This window comes from Sphaerodactylus townsendi, linkage group LG06, assembly GCF_021028975.2.
Source record: "Sphaerodactylus townsendi isolate TG3544 linkage group LG06, MPM_Stown_v2.3, whole genome shotgun sequence".
Lineage (NCBI taxonomy): Eukaryota > Metazoa > Chordata > Lepidosauria > Squamata > Sphaerodactylidae > Sphaerodactylus > Sphaerodactylus townsendi.
Genome location: NC_059430.1, coordinates 23573396 through 23601151, shown reverse-complemented (window position 1 = coordinate 23601151; position 27756 = coordinate 23573396). Strand labels below are relative to the sequence as shown.

The 27756-nt window shown below is 41.4% G+C and overlaps 1 protein-coding gene across 6 annotated transcripts in view; it reads left to right on the top strand.

Annotated features, from left to right (window-relative positions):
- Positions 1-27756, top strand: part of CACNA1C (calcium voltage-gated channel subunit alpha1 C) — a 563646-nt gene that overhangs the window by 415545 nt on the left and 120345 nt on the right. For 4 of the 6 annotated variants that reach the window (XM_048499567.1, XM_048499566.1, XM_048499565.1 and 1 more), the window contains exons 13-22: positions 1248-1473; positions 8034-8241; positions 11301-11421; positions 13217-13331; positions 15733-15853; positions 15953-16022; positions 19445-19577; positions 20633-20762; positions 27201-27260; positions 27402-27461. In XM_048499567.1, the coding sequence (XP_048355524.1) occupies positions 1248-1473; positions 8034-8241; positions 11301-11421; positions 13217-13331; positions 15733-15853; positions 15953-16022; positions 19445-19577; positions 20633-20762; positions 27201-27260; positions 27402-27461 (1244 nt within the window). The remainder of the gene's footprint in view (positions 1-1247; positions 1474-8033; positions 8242-11300; positions 11422-13216; positions 13332-15732; positions 15854-15952; positions 16023-19444; positions 19578-20632; positions 20763-27200; positions 27261-27401; positions 27462-27756) is intronic. The other 2 variants (XM_048499569.1, XM_048499568.1) reach the window with 1 other exon arrangement.

Below are 27756 nucleotides of genomic sequence, written 5' to 3'. Positions count from 1 at the left end.
TCGATTACATAACTACCAAAAAGAATGCTGAAACTATTAACAATATGTCTTTATTTGTATTTGTGTATGTAACCTTCCAGTAATTAATGAAAGGAGACTATGTCTTCTCTAAGCTTTCAGTTTTACTCATTTATTTCCTGACCATTGAGCATTAGGACAAGAGAATATATGGGTCAGTAGTTGCTGTCCTGTTTTACATGATCAGATGATTAATGCATTAATCAGTTATTCCAGAATTGGAGTAACTGTGGATAAGAATACAGGTCACAAAGCAGTTGAGTGAGGACTCAGAGAACAATACTGGGGTTGAAATATAGCAGTTTCATAAATACTGGTTGTGTGTGCATTCAGTAACACTGCCAGGTCAGCATTTAAAAATAAAAGACCCTCTGGAACTTGCAAGTGTATTATTCTAGAACTAGTACTGCCATCTTCTTGAACTCTGAGACTTGTATTTCCTTGGCCAAGTTGTTTGAAGGCTACATTCCACTATTCATAATATCATTACCCTCTCTCTCCAGCAGCTTGGCCAAGGAGTTATCTCCCTGTTGTTATCTCCCCAAGGAGAGATATCTTCCCCATCTGATGTGAAGGTATGATCTCTCCTTTGGGGAAGAGAGCATACCATACAGTTTGGAAAGCACTGCATACCATACAGTTGGAAATAATCCTTGGCTTTTTGGTAACTCTGAACGATGTGAAAGACATGACTCATCACCAGCTCAGAAGTGATTTTTGGGGCCTGCTAGTAATTTACCATATATTTTAGAAAACAAATTATAAAAATTATCTTTGGCCTAAATTTATATTTTAACAAACCCAAGAACAGGCATGCAGTGGAATTCAGACACATCAAATATCACTAAAGCTGAATAAGATCACAAATAAAAGTCTATGAACTGGTTGTTGTCGGTTTTCCGGGCCGTGTGGCCGTGGTCTGGTAGATCTTGTTCCTAACATTTCACTTGCATCTGTGGCTGGCATCTTCAGAGGTGTATCACAGAGAGAAGTCTGTTATACACTGTGTCCAGTGTATACAAAATTTGAATTTTTTGTTTTGACACTAGCTTTTCTTATAAACATTAGCAAAATTCAGCAGAAGCCATACTGAGTTAAAAGTACCTACAGATAAATTGTTCTAGGCAGCTAGTCTCAGGGAATAATACATAATGTTGCATTTTGTTACAGCCTACCTGTTCTTCAAGTGACACTAAAATGATCATTACTTGTCTGTTTTCTTTTATGAGACACTGCGAACAAGGTACTGCTGGCTCTTTTCACGGCTGAGATGCTACTGAAGATGTACAGTCTGGGTCTTCAGGCCTATTTCGTGTCTCTCTTCAACCGCTTTGACTGTTTTATTGTGTGTGGAGGAATCCTGGAGACCATCTTGGTAGAAACCAAGATCATGTCACCACTGGGTATCTCAGTGCTGAGATGTGTCCGACTGCTGAGAATATTTAAAATCACAAGGTATTTCTCTCCTTCCTTTGATGACTAATGATATTCCTTGAAAGTGGAGGTTACCATTCCTATGGGGTAATCTTGTGTGTACCACTGAACTAGAAAATCACTTAACTAGCACAATTATGGCCCAATTTCAGACCCTTCATCCAGATAATCCCTTGCAGTGGTCAGTTTCTCATCTTTTGAACCATCTTTTCATTTTCCACTGCTTGTCCTTTAAAATTATATTACCGTATATACTCGTGTATAAGTCGATTCCTGTCTGCATATATTTATTTGTACACTGCCCTGAGCCCTCCGGGGGAGGGCAGTATAAAAATCTAATAATAAATAAATAAAAATAAAAAATATAAGTCGAGGCACCTAATTTTACCACAAAAAACTGGGAAAACTTATTGACTCGCCTATAAGTCAAGGGTGGGAAATGCAGCAGCTACTGGTAAATTTCAAAAATAAAAATAGATACCAATAAAATCACATTAATTGAGGCATCAGTAGGCTAAATGTTTTTGAATATTTATTTCAAAGAAAAACAGTAAACTAGCTTTGTAAGTGGAAAAGAGGGTCACAAGAACAATATGATATCAACAATAACTTTAAAAGTACAAAAACCTTAGCTTTTTTGTAAGGAAGGGTTTCAAACAATGGATCTTACAATGAAAACTGGAATGAACATGCCTGTTCACTGTGACTCAAAACTACCCTGCTTTTTAAAAGAATAGTTGTCATTTTAGAAGGGACATTCACACAACCTGTCAAGGGAGGAATGTTTATGTTAGCAGTACCAACATTTCAGAGTATCTTTAGGAGACCCTCCTGATGATACCATCCAGGTTTGGTGAAGTTTGGTTCAGGGGGTCCAAAGTTATGGACCCTCAAAAGGGTAGCCCCATCTACTATTAGCTTCCATTGGAAACAATGGGGGATGGGATCACTCACTTTGGGGATCCATAACTTTGGACCCCCCTGAACCAACATTACCAAACCTGGCTGGCATCATCAGGAGTGTCACCTGATGATAGCCTGAAATTTTGGTGCCACTAGTCTAAAAACTGCGTCCCCTGGTAGCTTCCATTAGCCAGTAAAAGAAACCCTAAAAAATATATATAATTTTAAATACCACCTCCACTTTCAAATTGTATAAGGGGGGCTTTTTCAGCACAAAAAATGTGCTGAAAAACTCGACTTATACACGAGTATATACGGTATGTTAAAATAGCTGCTCCCATGTCCACCTAGTTTAAATATCCCTGTAACTAAAATCTCCTCCATTGGCCACCATTCCTTCCCCATTCCCCGTACCCTTCTAATTGGCCAGAATACCGATAAATTGCAAATTCCACACTTGCCATACTCCTTATCACCAACACAGCTAATTCAATTGAAAAAGGAGAATCTGATGGCAAGACAGAAAATAACTACTATGAGTAGGTCAGCACATATGAAGTGCATTTCTTCCTATCCCAGAGAGTAATCTGTGTAGAAGGTATAAGATGTACATGTTACATTTGACAGGCCTGCCTTAAGAAGCACTGAGAACACCGTGTAGGAATGTAAGGGCCATCAAGTTGCAACTGACTTATGGTGACCCCAGTAAAGTGGTCTCTAACTATTTGTATAATCTGGGGAGAAGTATATCAGTATATCTAACAGCGCCCAAATGCCAACCATGAAGGCAGCTACTCACAAATAACAACGGTTTCTTTATATTTTGGGGACTCTGTACATATTCAGAAAAATATTACTTTGTAGATTAATCAAAACAAAGACCTACCTCCATGGTCTGATAGTAACTGAATATAGAACATTGAAAGAGGTTGATTATCAGTTAAATGGGAGACGGGGGATTGGAAATTTACTTGTCCAGATTCCTGAGAATGAATGAATGAATGAATGAATGAATGAATGAATGAATGAATGAATGAATGAATGTATTCATTCATTCATTCATTCATTCATTCATTCATTCGATTTGATAGACCGCCCTACCCCTGAAGGGCTCATAAATAATCCTGGATTGTGAGATTTTGGGTGGGATTTTCCAAATTGTTCTTCCTCCCTTAAGGCCTTCATTTTGCATAGTTCTGTTACTGATAGCTACACTAGTGGCCTTCATTTCTGCAATCACTAGGCCATAGATGTTTGAATTTTTCTTATTTGTTGGTTACATTTACTGCCTTTCTTCTGCCATGGAACCCAAGGTGGTGTGTACAAGGTGCCTAGGAGGTATCCCATCCAGGCACTGACTAGGTCCATAGCTGTCTAGTTTTGGCAAGTCTGATGATGTGCCTTCCAACAATATGCTGAGACCAACACTTCTTATCGGTAGTGGTAACACTTGCTGTTCTAAAACAGTTACTATCAGTAGATATAGAAAATAGTCGTCCTGTTCAGACTTGGTGAGAAACGGTTGTCAGGTTCATCTTTGGCAACTTCCCAAATTTTCCCCTGGAGAACACATCTTGCAAAACAGCCAGTTCCAAGAAGGCTGGTATGCAATGGAAATAGGAACAATCTTGGGCAAGGAACCTTTCCATCCATACCAAATAAATGACTAAACAATGGCGAAAAACTGAAGCTTCCTGATGTAACCGTTGGAGAGCTGATCCCTAACCTGGGGTTGAAAGTAGGACCAAAGAAAGAGCAATCAGCGCCCAGTAGCTTTTGTGTCTGTCAGACAGGCCTATTAGCTTTTCATTTTCACCATTGTTTTGATTGCGGTTCACCATCTGGCCACTTGGAATTGCTTCTGTGTCTGCCTCAACAATACTGGCTACCAACACAAAGGAATCTTACAAGTTTTTGGCTGCTACATTTGTTTTGTATTGTTGCCAACTGCTGTGTGTGTGCAGGCCTACTGTCATTTTTAAAAACCCTATGTGTCCACCTCAGAGGGGGAATAACTTATTGCCTTAGGTCACTGCAATTTATTCGCTTGCACACTTATTTAAAAGTTTGTATCCTATCTTTCCACATGTGTTTGAAGTGGTTTCTCATGATTGCCGGGGGGGGGGGGGGGATTAAACTACAATAATGTAAGAACAGAATAAAATATATGGTCAAAACAATTAGACAATGTTTCAGAAAAGTTCGATCCCATTGTTTCAGAAAAGTTCGATCCCATTCATTTCAGTGGGCTTAGACTGGAGTAACTCTGCATAGATTACCCAAAGCTATGATGAAAATTAAGGTTTTATAGCCTTCTGAAAGGGAACAGTTTCTTAGCTCAGGGTTTCCTCCACAACTTCGTAATCATGATTGTTAAGATGGTGCTGAAGCAGGGCTTGGTTTAATGAAGAAGGGTGATTAGAAGGCTGGATGTTGTTTTTCATTTCTGTTCTATAGAACAAGGGAGGAGAAGAGACATCTGACATACATTATTTTATATATCTGTTTATATATATTGCTTTCCAGCACACCCATTCTCACAAAGCAGTTTACACTTAACATCGACAATTACAAAATACAGCTTCAACTTACAAAAAAAAAAAAAACCCTGACAGACTCACAGTAATATAATGAGAATTAAATTATCTGACTGTTATGGGTTTTCTGTGATCTGGTAGTTTTAGCTCCTAAAGTTTCGCACACATCTATGGCTGGCATCTTCAGAGGCATGTCAGAGTAAGATGTGTTTATCTCCCACCTCTTATTGTGACATGCCTCTGAAGAAGCCAGTCATAGATGCGAGTGAAACGTTGGAAGCTAAAACTACCAGACCACACTATGCAGCCCAGAGAACCCACAACAACCAGTTGATTCTGGCCATGAAAGCCTTTGACAATACAGAATTAAATTATGTTCAGATAACTGAAACCCATCTTTGGTGGAAAAGGCTGTCAAGCAGCAGCCAACTTATGGCAACTCTATAGGGTTTTCACGGTCAGAGGTGAACAGAAGTTTGTCATTGCCTGCCTCTGCATAGTAATTATTTGGTGGTCTCCCATCTAAGTACTAACCAGAGCTGACCTGCTTAGCTTATTGGTGATCCCTGGCCCCTCAATGATGCGGCTAGCCTCCACAGCCTTTACAGCTCTGGCCCCGGCCTGGTGGAACGCTCTCCCTCCAGCTGTCAGGGCTCTGCGGGATCTTAACAAGTTCCGCCATGGGGCCTGTCAAGACCCGAACTGTTCCATGAGCCTTTGGGGAGGCTCGCTGCTGGGGGGGGGGGGGGGGGGGGGGGGGGGGGGGGGGGGGGGGGGGGGGGGGGGGGGGGGGGGGGGGGGGGGGGGGGGGGGGGGGGGGGGGGGGGGGGGGGGGGGGGGGGGGGGGGGGGGATGCCCCCCCCCCCCTTAGAACATCAGTGGATCCTGCCGTCCCCCTCCCCCCTTTTTGTTTTAGGGGACTTGATAGTAGGCGCCATCTATTATGTTGATTTTAATAATGCTGCGTTTTAATGGGATGGGGTTATTTTATATAGAGCCAAAATTAATTAATATTTAATGGATTTTAGCTTTGATTCATGTGCTCTATTTTTGTTTTTGTTCACCGCCCTGAGCCCTTCGGGGGAGGGCGGTATAGAAATACAACCAATAAATAAATAAACATCAGACTAGCCTGGGACAGCCAGATACCCTCCCAGAAGCAGCTCACATCCCCATATACAGTTATTTTATTTCTCTTCTGTGTGATCTTGTCATGTATTCTGTAAATTAAATTCTGGGCTGTCATCTGTGAACTCACAGGGAGAAATAACCTCAGTGACAAGCTATTCCTCTGTTACCTCAGATCTGAGTCCCCATTCACTGTTACCAAAGCAGTATAATTTCTGCAAAGACCCTGAACGATGTGTGGCAGCACTGTACATGAAGCAGTTTTTGTATGAAATCAGTTCCATTTAGACCAGGCAAATTTTAACCTCAGCAGTGGCTGTGAGGTTTAAATCTCTTGGTCCATTAGATAGATTTATTTACATAGCCAATGTCTATATTGCCTCTCCAAAGACATGTTTGTGGCTGCTTACAGCTAAAACAATAAAACAAAATCATTAAAGCACAGCCATTCAAACAAGCTGCTAAAAGAGTAAGCCAGTACAACACCCTGTGGAGTACAGTACCAAAAGGAGAGGATGGCTGAGAAAAATCACAGAAAGGGTTCTCAGAGCGGTAGCTGTCATAGCGATCAGAATAGCATTGACTGGGAAAGCGTCCACTGCTCCCCTTGGGGCCTACACAGAAACTGAGAGGAAAGAGGCATATGCATCAGCTTCCTAGCTGAAATTCCAAGAATTGTGGATAGATGTACTGTGCACAGGTGGAAAACACAACAGTGGAACTGCAAAAGAATTCCAAAGAGCCTCCATAGAGAATGAAGTGCAGGTCCCGTAAAGACAGCATTGGTGAAATACCGATGGTTCCTTTTATCCTCCAGCATTCTAAAAACCCAAAGTAATGGACTTAGTGATGGTGATGTTTCCTCTGAATTCACAGAAGCTTATTTTGGCCTTTGGACAAACATAGCACAAGTAGATAATAAGGTTCAACCCTATAGTTTCATTGATGAAATCCACTTTATGGGCATAAATATTAATGAGGTTGGAAGTCCAAAATTATCTGCATAAGTATGGTTAAGCTAAACTTGAATAAGGTCTTTTGTGATTGCACCAGAGTAAACATTGCCTACCTCAGTGTATTGTTGACGGCTTTCACGGCCAGATTCAACTGGTTCTGGTGGATTTTCCGGGCTGTGTGGCCATGGTCTGGTGGAACTTGTTCCTAACGTTTCACCTGCATCTGTGGCTGGCATCTTCAGAGGCGTATCACAGAGAAAGGTTTGTTTCTCACTGTGTCTAGTGAGAAGGGAAAGTTTAGTGTGGTATATTGTCTGGGACATGGACAGTATACCACACTAAACTTTCCCTTCTCACTAGACACTGTGAGAAACAGACTTTCCTCTGTGATACGCCTCTAAAGATGCCAGCCACAGATGCAGGCGAAATGTTAGGAACAAGATCCACCAGACCACGGCCACACAGCCCGGAAAACCCACCAGAACCAATTGCCTACCTCAGTTTCTCAGAAAGGAAGGAGTGTGGGCCCCCTTACCGCCAAGAACGTGCAGACTAACTAGAGTTTCAACCAATCTGCCTTTGCTTCCAAACTGTTTTCCCATCTGTTCTTGTCACTTCTCACTGAGCTGATCTCTGAAGTGAGGTATTCTGGCTCCCTCTGAAAGCTGTGAGTGTTGTAATGAGGTTGCTTAGAATGTTACTCACTGAACCAGCAGCACCTACTAATCGCTGCATGTTGATAAAGAGGGTGGTTTGGGTTTTTTCCCCCAGTAATCTTCTGGGTGTGTGAGCTGCAGGAATGGGGGACAGCTTGTGTGTCTTACACATACAGCCGTGAAAATACTCATTAACTGCCATAGGTCCTGTTATCTCAGGAAACTACACAGATGATTCATTTCTCAGCAGGTTGTTTCCAATAGACTTTTTTGTTTTACATCTTTTGTTGGTTTGTTTTTAATGTTTTAGAAACAACAGGCATCCTGACTGACAACAAAAGCTAATACAGCATCTTCTTTGGACATAGGAAATATAAAGCCTTTTTCTTTTGACTGCCCAGGTACTGGAACTCCTTGAGTAATCTGGTGGCTTCCCTGCTCAACTCAGTCCGTTCCATCGCCTCTCTGTTGCTGCTGCTCTTCCTCTTCATCATCATCTTCTCCCTCCTAGGGATGCAGCTCTTTGGGGGAAAGTTTAACTTCGACGAGATGCAAACCCGAAGAAGCACATTTGACAACTTTCCCCAGTCGCTACTCACTGTGTTCCAGGTATTGCTTTATAGCATTTGATTTTATTGGAAAGTCCTTCTATTCAAAGTCTCTCTGACACAGTCAGGAAAACTTGTGCCAGTGTAAAAAGTAATAATTAAAATACACTAAAATCTAATTGGAATTTCAAAAAAATCTTCCAGCATTTTCTAAAAGCAGGCAAAGATGAGCCAAGATGTCATCTTGGGTTGAGAGTTCCCATAATGGGTCACCTCTGAGAAGATTGATTTTATGAAACAATCAAATTAAAACCCATCAAAAGCAGGTCTAATTTGTCATTGTATTGTCACGTTTAATTTAATAATCCTTAGTGGGCAAATTTAAATGTTTTCCTCAAAAACTCCTTGAAGTGAAAAACAAACACAGCAGAGAGAAGTCACCGAGCTTCCATTTTGTACAGGGTGATGGATCACATGAGGACTACTCAGCAATGTAACTTTCACCATCTGCATTGTTACTACCCTTACAAGCCTCTATCACGTACTTAATTAAGGCATTTGAATCATTCATTAAAATACTTGAAACAATATTTGTACTTCTCCACACCATCTAGTCATTCATTAACCATTTGGTCCTGTTCATTGTGGAATGTGGAACTATAGCCAGTTCTTGTCAGGTCTTGGAATCTAAGCAGGGTTGGTACTTGGATTGGAGGACCACCAAGGAAGCCTTTGTAGAGGCAGGCAATGGCAAACCACCTCTGCTGAATCACTTGCCTTGAAAACCTCATGGGGTCACCATAAGTTGGCTGTATATGATGGCACTTTACACAGACTCATTAGTCATTGTGAGCAGAAATTGAAATTAAAAATTGGAGAAGAGCTATTTTGACTGTCATTCCAGAACAATGCTAGAGGAGGAGATTTTGAGGGCTGCTGCTTATGCTAAAGTCCTGTGCAGCTAGCCTGAAATGGAGATACTTGGAAAGGTACTCTCCCCCCCCCCCACCCCAGTCTATTCTTTGCAGTGCACATCGAGTTTGTAGTGGATGCCTTGTGCATTGTAGTGCAGATCAGCATCCACATCACATCTGCGTGTGCAGTTTCCAACCCAGCAAGCGAACTGCACATGGAAGCCACCTTCCACATATGTAATTACCTTCGTTTCATTGGGGATAAAATGAATACTGCTTGTTGGAACTGTTTTCTAGTCATGTTAGTAGCCCTGTTTGCTCACTGATGTAGGGGAGAAGAGACTGTGCTAGTGCATTATTCATGCTGGAAGCACCATTAAAGTTCAGTGGGCTGCCCAATATAAACAGCTGTGGGCTGCCTGAAACAGCTGTGAGATTTGATCTTTCTTTGAGAACACAAATTTTCCCAGCCTGGTTGTTTTCAACCTAGATACATCTATCCACTGCTCGTCAGATGTTTTCGCAGGTGATGCAGAAGTTGCCGTTTGAACGTCACACTTTTCATTGTCACGGACCCCCACATTATGAATATTCACACTGCAGCATTTGTCCCTGTCATCTTGTAGGCTGCCCTAATGAAGAGCATGTGGCTGCTTCATCTGCAGAAATTGTGCGGATGTGTCTGTCCCAGAGTGTTCACTCACAAGTGACTGAAAGCCTGTTGAAGTTAAACTTGAAGTCTGTCTTTCAGTGGGGTGCAATTAAAACTTAAAGTGAAATACCCAATTGTTATTTATTTTGTTTATTCTTTAAATTTATAACCCGCCCTCCCCTGAAGGCCTCAGGACGGTGTGCAACACTTTAAAGCAGCATAAAATCATATAAAACTAGTAAAACATTCCAATCAGTAAAACAGATGGCTTCAAAACCCACCCCCTCCCCTCCATACCCATAGGAAAGCCGAGGTGATCTTATTTATCTTCCCGGCTGGCCAGGTGGAAACTCTTGATGGAACAAGGTTGTGTTACAGGCTCTGCGAAATTCCTGTAGATCTCACAGGGTCCTAACCTCCCTAGGGAGCCTGTTCCACCACACAGGGACCAAGGTCGTAAAAGCCCTGGCCCTCATAGAGGCCAGCCAGATGTGTCTGTGGCCAGGGATCTCCAGCAGGTACTCCTCCGAAGAGTGGGGGGCCCTGGAGGGGCAATATGGGGGGTCACAGCCCCACAGGTATGCAGGTCTGAGATCGCTCATGGCCTGAAAGGTCGAAACCAAAACCTTGAACATGATCCAGAACTCAAAAGGCAGCCAGCAAAGGTGATAATCCGGTCTCTGATGCTTTTTAATGTTTAAAGGCGTAATCTGGTCCTGGCTGGATGCTCCAGTAAGGAGCCTAGCTGTCATGTGCTACACGAGTTTAAACTTCCGGATCATACTTAAGGGTAGGCCAGCGTACAGCGCGTTACAGTAATCCAGCCTGGAGCTGACCATTGCATGGATCACTATGGCTAGATCAGAGCAAGAGAGGTAAGGGGGCCAGTTGCCATGCCTGCCTCAGATGGTAAAAAGCCACTCTAAGACTGACCCCCGCACTCCAATATCAGCGAGGCAGTGGTCATGGTCCACTACATCAAACGCTGTGGTGAGTCTAGGAGCACCAGCAGCGCAGACCCACCTCTGACAAGGTGGAGCCAGAGTTCATCCACAACAGCGACCAGCACCATCTTGGTCCCATGACCAGAGCGGAAGCCGGACTGGAAGGGATCCAACACATTTGTGTCATCCAGGAACTTCTGGAGCTGAGCTGCCACCACTCGCTCAATTACCTTACCCAGAGACAGTAGATTCGAAACTGGGTGGCAATTGGCCGGATCCAACAGATCCAAATGAGGTCTCTTCAGGAGCGGGCCTCTTTAAATTGACCTGGGAAAACTCCTTGCTCAAGGGAGCTGTTGATATCCAACAGGTGGCTCCAAAGCTGCTCCCCGCTGGCATTACCAGCCAGAAAGGTCACGGGTCTTTATAAGAAGAGACTGCTGGAGATAATAATCTTGCTGTCATATGTAGTAAAATCCTTGATTGTTTGGAAGGGTTCCTTCAGGATAGATCAGGACAGTGTTTCTCTTTTGGAACAGGGTTGTTTCGCAGGTTTTCTGCGTGCCATCTAACACTGTGTCCCCCCTATTGGTGGGAATATGTCATTTAGATCCTGACTGGGGAGGACTGGAATTCGGTGATGTATGATGGAATCATGGCTTATGGCGGCCCCTCTTTTCCAGGAATGTTGGTCTGTATTTACTTCATCATCCTCTTCATCTGTGGAAACTGTATCCTTTAATGCTGTCTACATTTGTCTTTTATTTTCTTAAGAAGCTGATGCTGGGAAGTGATTTATACAGATCCCAGTACTCACTGTATTAAAAAGGTTATCTGCTGGGATCTAAAATCTAAGGTATATAACAATGCTCAGTCAATTAAAGATGAAAGATAATTTAAATCATAAGAAGTTTTAGGTAGAGAATAAATCTTTTGTCATGAAGTCGTCAGTGGTCAAACAATTTTTGTGAGTTTCCGAAACAATGTGAAAGTACGTGTTAGAAGGCATTCAATATATTGCTGAAGGCTTTCATGGCCGGAATCAATTGGCTGTTGTGGGTTTTCTGGACTGTGTGGTCATGGTCTGGTAGTTTTTGCTCTTAATACTTGGCCCACATTTCTCCACAGTTAGAAACACATCTTACCATGACATGAAGATGCCTCTGAAGATGCCAGCCATAGATGCAGGCAATATGTTAGAAGCTAAAACTAGCAGACCACAGCCACACAGCCTGGAAAACCCACAACAGCAATGCATTAGCAGTTGGCCAGGCAGGAAAGTGGGATGACTATACACTGCAAGCCATGGTTTCAGATTGCCTTCGTTTACACTTATCTGTATCTAGCCAAAGGTAGATCAGTATTATTATTTTCAGTTTGCAGAAAGGGAGGCAGAATCTGAGAGAGCGGTATTTGCCACCAGCTGAGTCCAAGGCAGAGGCAAAATTTTAACCATGGATTTTATGGGTCACAACTCAGTTTTTTAGTCTCTCTCCTTCAGGCAGAATGACCAGAATTATGCCCTTGAAGTATTAAAATATCTCAGTTCAACTGTTTGCTCAGTGACAGGTGAGCTCAACTAAAAGAGTAAGAAATACGAGCAGGTCTGTGCATACTTGTGTCAAAAAAATAAGAACCACTGAATTCTTCCATCTGTTTCAGAAATGCAAATGGATAGGTAAAGACTCTGCCTTTATCATACATGTATTTTTCTATTAAACCAAGGACTTGAATAAAGTATAGAGGTGCAGTACAGCCTAAATTAAATCTTTTAGTTTGCAAAAACTACAACTTCTAGTTTGCAAGTCATATCCTCAGACTTAGAACTTGTATTTTTATTAACCAGACTGTTCTAACCTTTCCTCCTAATTTAGATTCCTCACACTTGGTATCTGATGTCACTGTGACCGTTACTTAAAAACAAATGGTCCTGCGCTTATGTGAAGGTCAGGGACTGAGGGTGGGAAGAAAATCCACTTGTCAGCTTACAGCACCTGCCTTTCTTTTACATGCCTGCCTTTAAAATAGTGGCTGTAAGAAAACAGCCTGTTTTTCCAACCTTCTGAGCCTGCAGTGATGTACTTTGGGTCCGTGATTCCAGTGCAGAGCAGTTTAATATCTACTTGCATTTTATTTGAACTTGCTTTCACTAAGCATACTTAGTAGTAAGTAACAGAGCCAAAATTTAATGGGATTAGTGATTAAACACTTTTACATAGTCCCATATATTATATCACTATTTCCCACTGTAAATCTAATCATCTTTACATCCTGTGGCTCTTTCCTTAGCTAAATTACGCCATAATGCTGGAGTCAAAACTGAAACATCACAGTTCTGTTGTCAAATAGATTTTACCTCTTGAAAGGAGAGAACTCTGAGCAGGCCCTTCCCAGTAGATCTTTGTGATTTGAAGAGATCATAGGGAGACAGAAACTCTTTCTCAGATACACTTACTAGAACTTAGAATTTATTAGCACCTTTGCCCTATTCAGTGCCTGTTTTCTTTAAAGGAATAATGTAAACAGACATCTTGCTGAATGTCTTTTTGGCCATTGCTGTGGACAATCTTGCTGATGCTGAGAGCCTGACATCTGCCCAAAAAGAAGAGGAAGAGGAAAAAGAAAGGAAAAAACTAGCTAGGTAAACTCCTTTGCTTTATAATTTGGTATACAACAGGTTGGCTATAGACAGGAAGTGTTTGTTCAAATGGCAGTTCTTACCTCCTCAGTTCAGTGTTGCCATCCCAGCTAGAATTGTAAGAAAGTGTCCCAGGAAAACAAGGTTCTTTCGTCAGAATATTGTATTGTCCTCAGAGGATCAAATAGCATAGCTAAAATTACTGGTTGTCAACCACATAGATTGGCTGAACCACTTTTTATGATTGGAGTATAAAGATCAGATCTGCTGAAAAAGGTACTCCCAGCTCCCTACAAATTACAGCCTGTGTATGTCCTAAAATGGTTTAGAAGATATTTGTTATGGGCCATTATCTGTTGGCATAAGAATATGCAAAAAATAATTATAGACAAAGAAAATCAGATGGAATAATGCCTAGCAGAAAGTTCCCATTTCATTTCAGTGATGAATCATCAATTTTCTCAGCAGTTAAACAGGCACATTACCTTTCCTTCTGATGAAACACATGCAAAGGAACTTTGTCTCCAAACAGAACTGTATTCAGGAATTTTCTGTTAAAATACACTTTCACCTTACTGATTTTACTTTTGTGTGTGTGTCCAACTGTTACCCAAAATGGTAGATGTCTGTCCCTTTTAGAGTGGGGGAATTAGTGAGAGCAGACTCTTGGCTTAGCAAAATATCAGGCAAGCTCAAGATCTTTGTTGCCTATGTACATTAGGGTTAGCTTTGCAAGAAATCCGCAGGAGAACAAAATAAAGTTTAACAAATTTTATTAAGGAATGATAGGGGTACACAAGCACACAATAATCAAAGCAGCAGAACACACACGCAGTCCTGGGATATAAGCAGATATAAGCAGTATTGAGGGGATAGGTTTGGAATAGATTTGGGGAGCAAGGGTTATAGTCATCTGATCTTGGAGTGGAACGGTCTGAAGAACAGATTTGAGTGACCTGCATTTAGCTCCAGTAGCTTAGCTCTGGTAGAAGAAAGATCAAAGTGTTGGGGACAATATCAATAGAGAGAGAGGTGTCCAGAGATATTGAACAATTGATACTAAGAGAGGGGTCTTCTTATAGGGAAAAAGGGACCCTCAGGGTTACATAGAGTGGCCCTAAATCTCCCAGGACAAAGGGAAATTCTGCCTTTCCAGGTAAAGACAAGAGACAGGCATTAACTTTAAATGTTGAGTCATTAATCTAATGGTTGAGTGCTTACCTGATGAGCTAAGCTGGGAGTCCCTGGAGGTGCTGAATCAATCACAACTATAAAACAGCGGTTGTTAGAGAGAGATTAGTCAGAGGAAGAAATGTCTGGGTTAATACAATATTGGCAGGAACACTTTGGGCACATACATTAACAAGTCCTTTGTCTTTGCAGGGTGGATAGTCCAGGGCTAGAGATGGGAATGCTCTCCAATGCAGGGCATAATCTTCTCTTAATCCCTTTAGAAAGGGTGTGAGATAGGTGCTTTGCAAGGCAGATATGGGCAAGGGCAAGTCTAGACAAGATTTTGCTGAGTTCTTGTGGGTATACTAGCCAATGCAGAGAATGGGCCCCCATTTTGTCACGGCACTGCTAGGCACTCCAAGGGTTGTCAGGATGGGTAGAGACATTGTTCTCTTAAGACAGAGTCCCCACCTATCCACCATGAGTCAGTCTAGTAACACAACCCTCTTTGGCTTGTTAAGAATGGTTAAGCCATCAAATCCTCCTGAACTCTCCAGCAAACAGAAAATAATCCAGAAATTATGTTTTAATTATATATAGTGGGTTTTAAATACTGTTACTATTGTATTTTTATCTTTATGCTGTACGTCGCCCTGAGCCCTTCGGAGGAGGGCGACTCAGAAATTGAAAGAATAAATGAATAAATAAAAATAAAATATAAAATTATGGCGCAAGAAAACTTGGAAGTCACTGTATCGAGTTGCTGTTGCTGGGAAGATCAGATTCTTCAGGAAGCATGCTGAAGTTTTAGGACATTATATAATTTAAAGTGAGCTACTAGCTCATCTGGCACAGCTATTGCTGTGGAGTAATGAGAGAGGACAGTGTAGCAATTGAAAAGAAATTGTTAAATGGATAGCCTAGATGGAGAAACAAAACAATCCCTTTTTAGACATTAATAGTTAACAGAGTTCTTAGTTGGCATTCTTGTCTGTCCACAAGACTTTTGTGAACATGAGGTAGACAAAAGCTTGTTGCTGTTGTTGCAAACCAAGGAGATTCTGGGGAGGGCGGGGGGAGTTGTGTTTAAAGAAGGTAGATAGCAGTTGTGCTACTCCAAGAACAAACACCAGGTCTTTATTGATAGGGTTATGTACTCTTTGCAGTGAAAAGCACTATTTTGTATTCCATGAACTTTTGTACTTTTTCTCTGTTTCTGTTGAATTATTAGGACGGCTAGTCCTGAAAAGAAACAGGAGCCTGAGAAACCAGCTGTAGAGGGGGAGACGAAGGAGGAGAAAATTGAGCTGAAATCGATCACTGCTGATGGAGAGTCTCCGCCTTCTAACAAGGTCTACTGCCTTCTCCCATTCAGATTTCCTCATGTTGATCATATTTATGAATGAATGAAATAATGAATGCTTTATCATGTGTATTTTTCATTCTGCCAGAGCAATGTAGATGAATATCAGCCTAATGAAATTGAAGAAAAGAATCCCTATCCTACCACAGAAACACCAGGTAACTCTCTGTCTTCACTTCCATCTTTTTTTCCACTAGCAGAAGAAGCCGAGATTTAGATGTATAAGGCAGTTAACTACTGGACCTCAGGGAGATCTATGTCAATTGATTATGGTCAAAAGCTAGTAATATTCTTGGGGAAAATAAAAAATGATTACTTTATATATATATATATATATATAAATGTTTGGCAGAACACTAACTAATATCTGGTTTTTAACCTAATAGAACTTGTATTACATTGTATTATATTTGACATACAATTGATCTTGTGCTGAAAATTGTTATATCTCAAATTCTGAGTAAATTAGATACATTAAGGAGATATATAGAGAGTGCTATATATAGCTGTGCTATAGAGAGTGTCCTAACCTACTGCATCTGTGTATGGTTCTCCAGTTGCACAGTGGCGAATAGGAAGGCGCTCCAAAGGGTGATCAATACTGCACAAAGGATTATCGGCTGCCCTCTCCCCTCCTTGGAAGAAATCTATAATGCCCGAAGTCTAAATAAAGCCCAAAATATTCTAAGGGACCCGTCTCATCCAGCACACTCTCTTTTTAAACTGCTACCATCTGGCAGACGATACAGGGCCCTCAGAACTAGGACAAAGAGGCTTAGAGACAGCTTCTACTCTAGAGCTGTGGCTATGCTAAACTCCGCTGCTTCATATTGATGTATTTGGGGCTATGTAGGGATGGGTGGAGGATGATGATGTATGAGTCTGAAATTGCATGAGTCTGAAATTGTATGAGTCTGAAATTGTGTGCATTGAGGAATGCTGCTGTAAATTTCGTTGTGCGTGCACAATGACAATAAAATGCTTATGCTTATGCTTATATTTATCTATTTAGCCTTCATAATATATAATATCTCTATTGGCTACAGCTGTCAAGAACACGGAAGCTCTAGTCTCTGACACCTGAACATATCCCTTGGCCTACCTCTAGCTCTGAAGCTTATCTACACACGCTTGCAGCCTTTAGGGTTAAAAAGTTGCTTTTTCACATGGAGACGAAAGTTGCGATTTCAAAGCATTCTCCATCTGATACCAGACTTTGCACCTTTTATAAAGGCAAGATAGAAAACAGGCAAATGATTGCTCTCCTCTGATTTGCTACTCTCAATTCTAGATATCTGCAAAAGCAAAGATAGCTCCTTTTGATTATTGGCTGCAGCTCTCACAAAGTGTGTGATCACTACTTTAAAATAGTAAATGTTTTCCAAAGTTTTGGGACTGAGCACGGAAGATCTTTCCTTAGAGAGCTGAAACTTCCCGCTTTGAGACATACAGTGCCTGCTGTGTCCATTCTGTTAAAAGTACCTTGACAACTAAAGACCTATTTATGAGACAATTGGACTTGTGGTGGCCGTGGGGAGAGTACTTGAACCACTGTGAACATGGTGATGCTCAGCCTATACTGGGTTGTATGTGCTTGATATCCATCATAGGGTTTGGCTTTTAGCATTTTTGGAGAAGTCTCATTTGCTGCTACCAATTGCGTGCTACAGCATGTGCCAGTATTTTCATACAACCATTGTAGCCATGGCCATTATACATCCAAGAGGTTAATGAACCAAGGTAATCCAGTGAATAGCCAGGCTGGCTTGGAAGCAAATTTTTATTCACTGATGAGCATACTGGTTGGCCTTAGAGAAATCATTTCTTCTTTCCATTGGTTTCCAATCTCTGAAACTGGAAGTAGTCCAAGGGTGAATCATATTCAGTCATCATACTAGGATGAATCATATTAGAATTGTAAAGTACCTTTGCATGTAAAAGGGCTATAGGAAAAAAATGAACAATGTCTGAAACTCTTAAGTTTGCCTCAGCATGCAAAGCGAGTGTTTAAAGGGCAAATGCTGAGTTTCATGTTATTTTCTTACCCATTTTTTTGAAAACCAAAAGCATCCTCAGCAGACTTTCAGTGTGAACAGGGAAAAAACCCATGAAGGCTGCTTAACCCTTTCCCCTCTGGACATATTTTTTCAGCTCATAATTCCCCCAGCTGCTTTTTTACCTAACAGCAAAAAGATATAGAATGTATCTTTTCTCCCATGTGGGGGGCATTTTAATTTGAAAAGTGGCCTGAGAAAGGGGTTAGCCTCTTCAGCTCTAGTTTTCTTCAGCCTATCCTGTAAGCCTGCCAATTCCATCCTTGTTTAAAAAACATATGCTGTCTCTGCATGCAGGTGTCTCTTGCTCTGCCAGCCTTTCCTTATGGGTGGGTTGCCCACCCACACTTTCCCCTCTTTTTCTAGGGGAGGACTTTCCCACACAATCCAGCTAAAACAGCTAGTCTTTTCAGCTAGCTTATTTTGGTGCACCAATTGCAGCCCCTCCTGTATGTCAAAGATTTACCTGCTGTGACAATTGTCAGATTTGCCTTGAGATTACATTACTGTACTGTGCACTCTGTGGGGCTGCCTTTGAAGAGTGTTTGGAAACAGCTATTATTCCAACATGGGACAATTAAGCAGTAACTGGATCCTTTAACGTGGATCTTCAAAAAGTAGCAGTTAATATCTATTCAAACTGCTATTTTTGACCTTTAGAGCTTAACCAGGGAGTGTCCAACTCTGCCCCTCCAGATGTTCATGAACTACAATTCCCACCAGCTCCTGCCATGTGACAGGGGCTAATGGGAATTGTAGTCCATGAACTTCTGGAGGGACAGAGTTGGACACCCCCAACCTAAACAGTCTGGGTCAGAATATATGAAGAAGCATCCATATCCTTTCCTCCCCATCATCATAAGTGGACATTGAGGCCAATAAAGGGTGCTTTTGAGGTTGGAGGGGAGCTACTAGAAACTGTACCTTCTCAGTGGTGGTGTCTTGGAACTGGCTCTGATGCTTCCTTTGAAGTGAGTGCCATTTTATTAACTCTTCAATTCAGGAGACCTATTAGGTCTTTCTTGTATGGTTTTGGTCCATGAAATTATTATTCATTACCATGGATATGAGTTGACTATCATGACTGAGGGCAGAGTATTGTTAGTTGTTATATGGAGTGTTTAAAACCTGTAAGTTAGGTTGTATTTCCTTTCTCTTTGTAACATCCAAACTATTCTTGACACTGGGGATTTATGATGAGATTCCAGCATGTAACAGCAGCAGCACCCCCTATTATTTACTCAAGCATACAAAGGAAAAAATGTAAGCTCTCTAATGTCTGTTCAGCATGAAGCAGCATTCTCTTCATGCCATGAAGGCTGAAACATAGACTTTGTAGCCTGTCATGAGGGAATGGCCTCCATTTCTGAGCTATACTGGGCCCAATGCAAGGAATTTAAAAGGCCCATTCTCACACTGTTTGCTGTGTGGAACACCTAACATCACAGTTAACCCAGTCTATGAGGCAATCCAGAAGGATCCAGAATTGATGAATAGTATTAAAAGCTAAACATTGTCCCTTCCAGGAGAGGAAGAAGAAGAGGAACCTGAGATGCCAGTCGGCCCTCGTCCACGTCCAATGTCTGAATTGCACCTCAAAGAGAAAGCAGTGCCTATGCCAGAAGCCAGCGCTTTTTTCGTCTTCAGCCCCAGCAACAGGTATTTTGAGGTGGCTTTTTTATTACACGCTCTCCAGACTTGAAAAAAACAAAATAGAAAGCATGCTCCTACAAAAACATTTTATACAGCGTCCTATCTTCAGAGGAAAGTTCATACCACCTGAAAAACCTATAGCGTAGGGAAGTCCATGCCACCATAGTTGATCTGGAAGACTTTTCAAATCATAAAGATTTAAAGCATAAAGATTTTGGAAACAGAAAATAACAAACCACTGTATATAGAAAAATACCTCCCCAGTGCCTCTTTGCCTGAGTGGAAGCATTATGTTGGGTCAGCATAATCTCTCTCAACTTTATCAGTGGGGTTATAATGGTTACAGTCAACTTAAATAGCAATTGTGTAAGAAACTGAATGCAAATACCAGAAACTAAAACTAAGGGGAAGTTTGCCAATCCAATTTTATGCTCTCAGTTAAAAAATTAAGAATTCTGCCCTCCACAATCTCTTCTGAATATCTGTACTTAGGAATCAGCTTTCTGTTCTCAGTAATTATTCAGAATAAAACAATTAGAAATTACTATTGCTTTGGCCACTAAAGTTATTGGGTTCCTCCATACCAATAATAAGTTCAACATCTGGAACACGTACCACCACAAGGAGAGGGGCAAACAGCTTGACAAAGGAGGCAGGGTCATTTTGGTCTACAGAAGTTATGGATGCTGTTTGAAAAACTGCACAGATGAGAGGCGAAACGTCAGGAGAGAATGCTGCTAGAACACGGCCATACAGCCCGGAAACCACACAGCACCCATGCACAGATGAGAGTTTTAGGAAAATGCATGAATGAGTAAAATCCCATATGCCATCTTGATCACATAGCATTATCTTGGACATTGCTAGTTTTCTGTTTGCAGAGAACCCTTATCTGGACCAGCAGTCATGCCTGTGAGTCCTACAGTCTGAATTGGCAGAACATGAATTAGGCTATTAAAACTGAGACAGCTATCAAACATGGTTTGGTCTTAATTTTCTCCAGCAATGTCTAATGGATATGGTTGTGTCTTTTCCTTCTCTCTTTGTCTTTGTCTTTGCAGGTTCCGGGTCCACTGCCATCGCATCGTTAACAATAACATTTTCACCAACCTGATCCTCTTTTTCATCTTGCTCAGCAGCATCTCTCTGGCAGCTGAGGACCCTGTCCGTCATACCTCCGTTAGGAATCAAGTATGCCTTCCGCCAGCCCTTCCTTGCTCCTCTGAAGCAGGTTCAGAACAAGGTTCAGCAACCAGATTAGGCAAACTTAACTGGCCCTCTCCATATCCTTCCAGAACTGTTTCTGTATATATACACTTAACGTTCAGGGCTGTGAAAGTTTGCATCTCAAATTCTGTGTGGATTTAGGTTGAATTACACAATTAGGTTGAATTACACAAGTACATTTTTACACATTTTCTTGGTATAGTTTTATTCTACTTCTGCAATTTAGAATTTATTTTGGTAAGGCTTGCACAGCAGAAGGCAAGAGAAGAAAAAAACGGGGAAAGCAGTTGGCATAGAGATGGCTGCTGTGTGGCTCCCCACATTCCTTGGGAAAGGGGAATTACTTAAGACTGTCTGAAACTGGAATGTTGCTATGCCCACAGAACATAGGTCTGGACAGTCTCAGCTTTTCTGTAAACCCGTAAGAACCAGAAATGTTTTGTTTGTTTATTTGTTTGTTTGTTTGTTTTTAACTTCTGAAGAAGCCAAGTTCCATACTAAAATACAAAATTTCATGTATGCATGATAGACTACCAGGATGTAACTTACAACGACCTAAAAGGGGAGAACTTGATTCGGTTCACACTGAACAGACCGCTGGTGGAAATCCAGTTTAGAAGCCGAATTTTGTTAATTGCAAACAACAGAACTGGAATTTATGTCAGTTGAGATGGCTTTAGCATTGGAGGGTCTGCTTCAAAGAACCTGAAAGTTTGCACAATCCTTTACCACAAATGTTACTCTTGGGGAAGAGCAATTTTCCTTGAAATACATACCTTGTAATATGCATTAACTGCATATTTGACTGCTTCTTTAAGGCCCCTCTCCTTTTTGGCATTGTGGAAGGCATAACAAGAAGACAGCATTTGGTACTAGATGCATCACAAGGTGCATATTGGGGAATGAATAATAAAATGGCAAGAAGCCTTACAAATTGAATGGCTTGAAACAAATGACCAGCATTTATATATACCAAAACTCACATAGTGTTATAAATGTGAGCTTTTAAGGCTTCAGTCCTTATTTGAATAATAGGACCGGGCTTTAAGATTCCCTGCACTTTTCAGTGTAATTCTGCAGTTCCTTTCAATCCAAATAACAGCATGAGCTCCATGTAGCTCTGTCACCAAATGGGCCAGGTTTATAAATTTAAAACATACCATTGTAGAAGCCGCAGTGGCATTAATAGTTTTTAGGAGTGCTCTTGCAACCAGGCAGTCCTCCCTGGTGAATAGAAGAGAAAACCCCAATTTTGTGATATTTGAACCACTCTAGTCATTCAAGAAAATCACTTGTGGACTCTGCAGTTTCACTGCACTCACATGCAGCACCTGTGGCCAGCCCAGTTCTGTTCACTGGAAGAAGCTGCTGTGTGGAGTTCAAAGAGAAGTCTTTTCCCCTGTGAAGTGAATGGGACACCACCTGTTAGTCCTGTGTGTGCATCCACACGCATTCGGACTTCTCAAATGGCGAGCCTGTGCTTTATTATTTTCATAAAAGACTTTTCTTTTGTTGACTGTAGTCTGTGAGAAAATGTATTGCTTATCAATTGACCATTTTCTTGCAGTTTGGTATTATTCTTAAGGGCCAATGCAGTCAGGAGAATGACATGATGCGGCTCATTTCAGATTGAAGATGGAAGAATTGAATTATCCACTCTATTAAAAGCTGCACATGGGAAACTAGCATTATAAGTCTCTAGTTTGCTATGTGCATGGACTTTTGTATGTGGGAGAACACTGAAACATATGATCCCCGCTAACTGTAGTCTGAAGTGGTATAGTCCAACAAAACTGGAGCACACAGTTTCTTTGATTACCTTGATTTCATGATCGCATGCCATTCTGCACTGTACTGTTGTAGTATAAAAGCATAGTTCCCTCAGGAGTTGGTGCAAAAATACAGGCTGTAGCTACCTAGAGATTCTTTTTCTTTTAAGTTCATGTTCAATTCTATGTACTATTAACCCCTCTGAATTAAGCAAGGGCGAATGTGGGAACTTAATCTCTGTATCTCTCTTGAGAGGCAGAATATGTGTAGCTGCCTCTTCAAGACCTCATTTCCACAGTAGTAATCTTTGGCCCTTTCTGCAAAACCAAAAAAAAAAACACGCCCTGGGAATATCTTTTAAAAAAACCTGTCTCCTCATTTTTTTTGTCTGGACGGGACAAAAAAGAAAGCATCTGGTGAGAAAGTGGTTTTTTCCTCCCTCCTAGTAAAGCTCTCGCTTTCATTTTCACTGGCGGCCACCATTTTCTGCCGCTTCAGTCCTCTATCCGTTGTGCCAGCCATTTGCTGAGCTTGCCTTGGATCATTTGCTCTGCATTCACTGCACCTGGGCTTCTTTTCAGTAAATAAACTACATGAATAAATTCAGATGCTCCTGATGACTCTGGCAATATATAGTTTTCCTGTTTTTTTTTTTTTTAAATTTCGGTGAGCTATCTTTGAAGACACAAACACACAATATGAATCACAGCCAATTTTGATATCGTGTGTTTATGTCTTCGAAGATAACTCATTGAAAAGATTTTAAGGAAGACTATATATTGCTGGAATCAGCAGGAACAGGCTGAGTTGATTCTTGGTAGTTTATTTACTGAAAACAAGCCTAGGTGCGTTGAACACAGAGCAAACATCCCAGGACAAGTTAAGCAAGTGGGCTAAACTAATGGAGAATTCAAGTGGCAGAAAATGGCGGGCCAGCAAAAATGAAATTGAGAGCTTTACTGGGTGGGAGAAATAAAATGTTTCCTGCCTATTTGTTTGCACAGGGCAAACAGGAGATGTCTTCAACCCATGGCTGGGGGGGATGACTAATTTAGCGTTTTCTACAAACCCCGGGTTGAGCTGAAATAAAACGTTATTTCCGGGGGAAACCTGTGTGGAGTTCCACCCCAAAACATTTTTTCCATTGTCAAGATCAGGGGTAGGGAACCTGCGGCTCTCCAGATGTTCAGGAACTACAATTCCCATCAGCCCCTACCAGCATGGCCAATTGGCCATGCTGACAGAGGCTGATGGGAATTGTAGTTCCTGAACATCTGGAGAGCTGCAGGTTCCCTACCCCTGGTCAAGATGTTTTATTTGTACTGTGCAGAAAAGGCCCTTCTCAGTTTTACCATTTAAGTCTGCAGACAGTGGGGTACAATGGGATACTATCTCATGAAAGATACTTGTAGACATAGAAAACGACCACAGGAGGAGAAAGGATAGAACACTTCTCCTTGACCAGCTAGTTTTCTGAGTAGAGGTTTTGATATGAAGGATTAATTGATTACCCGACACAGACATACCCTTCATACCCTAATGTGGTATGTTCCAATCACAAGATTTTTTACCTCACTGAGAGCTAGGCTACAAAGTCGTACTCGTTCCTTTGTTGTTCCTCTTGGGCTGACATCCCTGAATTATCTTCCACATTGTTCAAGAAGTTATCTAGTCCTAGACATTCTCGTCACTCCATTTTGGCATGCCTTTTTTCCCATGGTAATTTGACAGAGTACAATTTAAACAAGAATAAACATGCCATCTGGTTTGCAACCTGCTGATAAAGAAGACTGTAGATGCAGGTGCTCTTTAACCATTTCTTGTGGCACACACTTTGCTGTATGCAGAAGATGTGTGCTCAGAGCTGTTTTTTGCCTAAATTTTCTTCCCAAACACTTTGGCATCCTCATGCCTGGGGATAGAAAACAGCTGCAAATCCCATTTAACTAGAGTGTTCAACCAGTCTGTCTATGATCCCTGGTTATGGGCTCAGCTGTTAGACATCCCCTTTGAATGTGACCCATGGAATTCCATGGATAGAACAATCAGATTCCTAAATCAAAACAAAAAAGCAAAAACTTCTCGCAGCAGTATGGAATGCTAAACTGAAGTTTCAATAGAAAACTTCTTGTCCTTGGAAATGCCATGAACGTTGCTGAAGTTATAAATCATTACATTTCACTTTGGATACCATTCTGAAAATTACTTTAGAATCATAGAATAGAATCATGGAAGAGACCACAAGGGCCATCAAGTCCAACCCTTTGCCATACAGGAATACACAATCAAAACAAATACAAATGGCCATCCAGCCTCTATTTTAAAACCTCCAAAGGTGGAGACTCCACCAACCTCTGAGGCAGTGTTTTTCACTGTCGAATCACCCTTACTGTCAGGAAGTTCTTCCTAATGTTTAGGTGGAATCTCTTTTCCCGAATCTTGAATCTATTATTCCTTTTCTTAGTCTCTGGAGCAGCAGAAAACAAGCTTGCTCCATCTTCAAAATGACATCCCTTCAAATATTTGAACATGGCTACCATGTCACCCCTTAACCTTCGCTTCTCCAGACTAAACATACCTAGCTCCCTATGCCACTCCTCATAAGACATGGAATCCAGACCTTTCTGCATTTTGGTCGCCCTCCTTTGGACCCATTCCAGCTTGTCAGTGTCCTTGAATTGCAGCACCCAGAACTGGACACAGTATTCCAGGTGAGGTCTGACCAATGCAGAATAGAGTGGTACTATTACATCTCATGATCCAGACACTATACTCCTAGTGATGCAGCCCAGAATTGAATTGGCTTTCTTGACTGTCGCATCACATTGCTGACTCATGTTCAGTTTGTGGTCTTCTAAGACTGTACTGGCAATTTCAGTGACCTTGTACAGGAGTGATCTCTAAGGTTAAATTGGTCAGTGCTTTGGGCCACACATTTTTTATGTTTAATGTAAATTATCCAAATTGTCAGGTTCAGTGCATGAGCAACATAGGGTAACTTTGGATCTGACTTAGATGGCATAATAAAGAGTTATTCCATTCAAAAGTATAAAATAACTTCAGACTTACATGGCACTATGCAACAAGAAGACCAACCCAGTCATTCTTAATTGTATTGGGATTGAATTTGGACGATAAAGCTTAAAGCTATAAGAAAGAATCAATTGGACAACACAGACTTCCTTCCTGCTTTGATTAATGATTGTTCTCTAACGTACGTTTACACATTCTGGCTTTTCATTGTGTGAAAGGATGAGATTTCTGCTCTTTTCTTAGAGACTTCCCTATGAGGTTTAATCAAACTAACTGTGGAGGTAAGCCAAGAGGAACACAATCACAAATTGTACTTTCAACAGTGTAGTTAACACAGTGCTCAGGGAACAGAGGGTTTGATTGCTAACATGGAGCTGTCTTGGCATCTCATTTATGTATAGTCCATCACTGGCTACTCTTAAGTTAATGGCACAATTCCTATTTGTTTCAGCAGGAGTCGTAATGAACTTCATAGCCTGATCCAAACCATGCAAGAAAGTTCCACCAATTTTGAATAGGCTGACTTTCAAGCAAATATGCTTAGGATTGCAGCTTTAATTAAAGGAAAGAAAACCTTGACTCCTTCTGCACGGCCAATAAACCCAGGCTGAGGACAGGGAAAAACTTTTTTGGGGGGGGGACTTCGCATGGCTCCCACCCCTAAAGTGAGGGTGCCTCGCATTCCACTCCCCCAAAACAGGCTATTGGAGAATTGTGCTATCCACGAGTCTCTTGTTTTAATGCGTTTTGCAGCCACTCGCAAGTGAATGGCTGCCCCGGGAAGTGCTTTACTCTGCTGCGCTTCCCAGGTTTGAACAGTCCCTGCCCGCAGCCTTCCCTCGTAACTATGCAGCAGAAGGAGGTGTGCTTTTTCAAAAAGCCGCACCTCTTTGCAAAGGCACGACGGCAGCCCACATTCCATTCACATTTGCTACCTGCATGGAGGCAACCAAACATGAAAACAGGGGAGCGGGTTACATGGGTAACACATGTGCTGTGCGGAAGGGGTCATAGAGACACAGATCTCTGGCTATATCTTTTCCGCAACCCAGTATCTTTCAATGGGTCTGGTGCTGCTTTGTGTTAAAAACTGTGGTCAAGTGTAAGGTAGATTGTGCTTGTTTTCTATAATAATAAGACACAGTTGAGTAGTTATAACAGCAGCTACTGCACAACTTTTTGAAGTCAGATTTTTCTCCTGTTGAAGGAAAACAAATCCAACCAACTTGAATGGAGGATAGTTATAGGACAAAAAGTTGAACATTGTCTACTGGAAACCAATATTAATTTATATTTTGGGGATCTGGAGTTTAATTGGGGCAATGCTGAAAAACACTGGTTTGAGAGAAAAACACTATTGTGTCATGAATATGTGGGATACAACCGTGAATTTTGAAAAATGCTACTTAAATGTGCTGCTCATAGCCTGGCCATTGCTTTCACCGCAGTGTTGTTGCTGAGGTTCCTCTCCCTATATCCTCCTCCTCTCCCTCCCAGATGAAACAGCTGTGCTTTTTGATTTTGAATTGTGACTTGCTCTTGCAGCGATCACTCACAGGTCTCCCTCCCTTTGCCCCCCCAATCCCTTTTGTTTTGCAGATCCTCTTTTATTTTGATATATTGTTTACTGTCTTTTTCACCATTGAAATTGCTCTGAAGGTAAAGCCCCCATCTTCTCTTCCATTCTCTTCTCACTCATGAGCTCACTAGTTCTCTGCTGCTGTCTGTCGCTAACACGCACACTTGTATGTGTCTCGGTCAAGCTGAGTAACCACTAACACAATTGTGCTTATTTTTCAGATCCTAGGCAATGCAGATTATGTCTTCACTAGTATCTTTACATTAGAAATTATTCTTAAGGTAACAAAACTGAGCAATACCCTTCTCTCTTTCACTTTCTCTTTGTCTTTTGTACCAATTGAAATCCCAGTGTTATCTCCATAGACTTGAGTAGTTTTTATAGCTCAGTAATCACTGTGTCTATTTTTAAAAATCATTCCATTTTGGTATTAAAATCCCACTGGTTTCTGTAGTTGTTAAGCTCCCTGCCATGCAGGAATATCAAACCAGAGACATTAGGAAACACAAGGAATGACATACATATTTGTCCCCTTTTCAGGTATTAACATCCTCCTGAAAATAATTAATTTTTGCA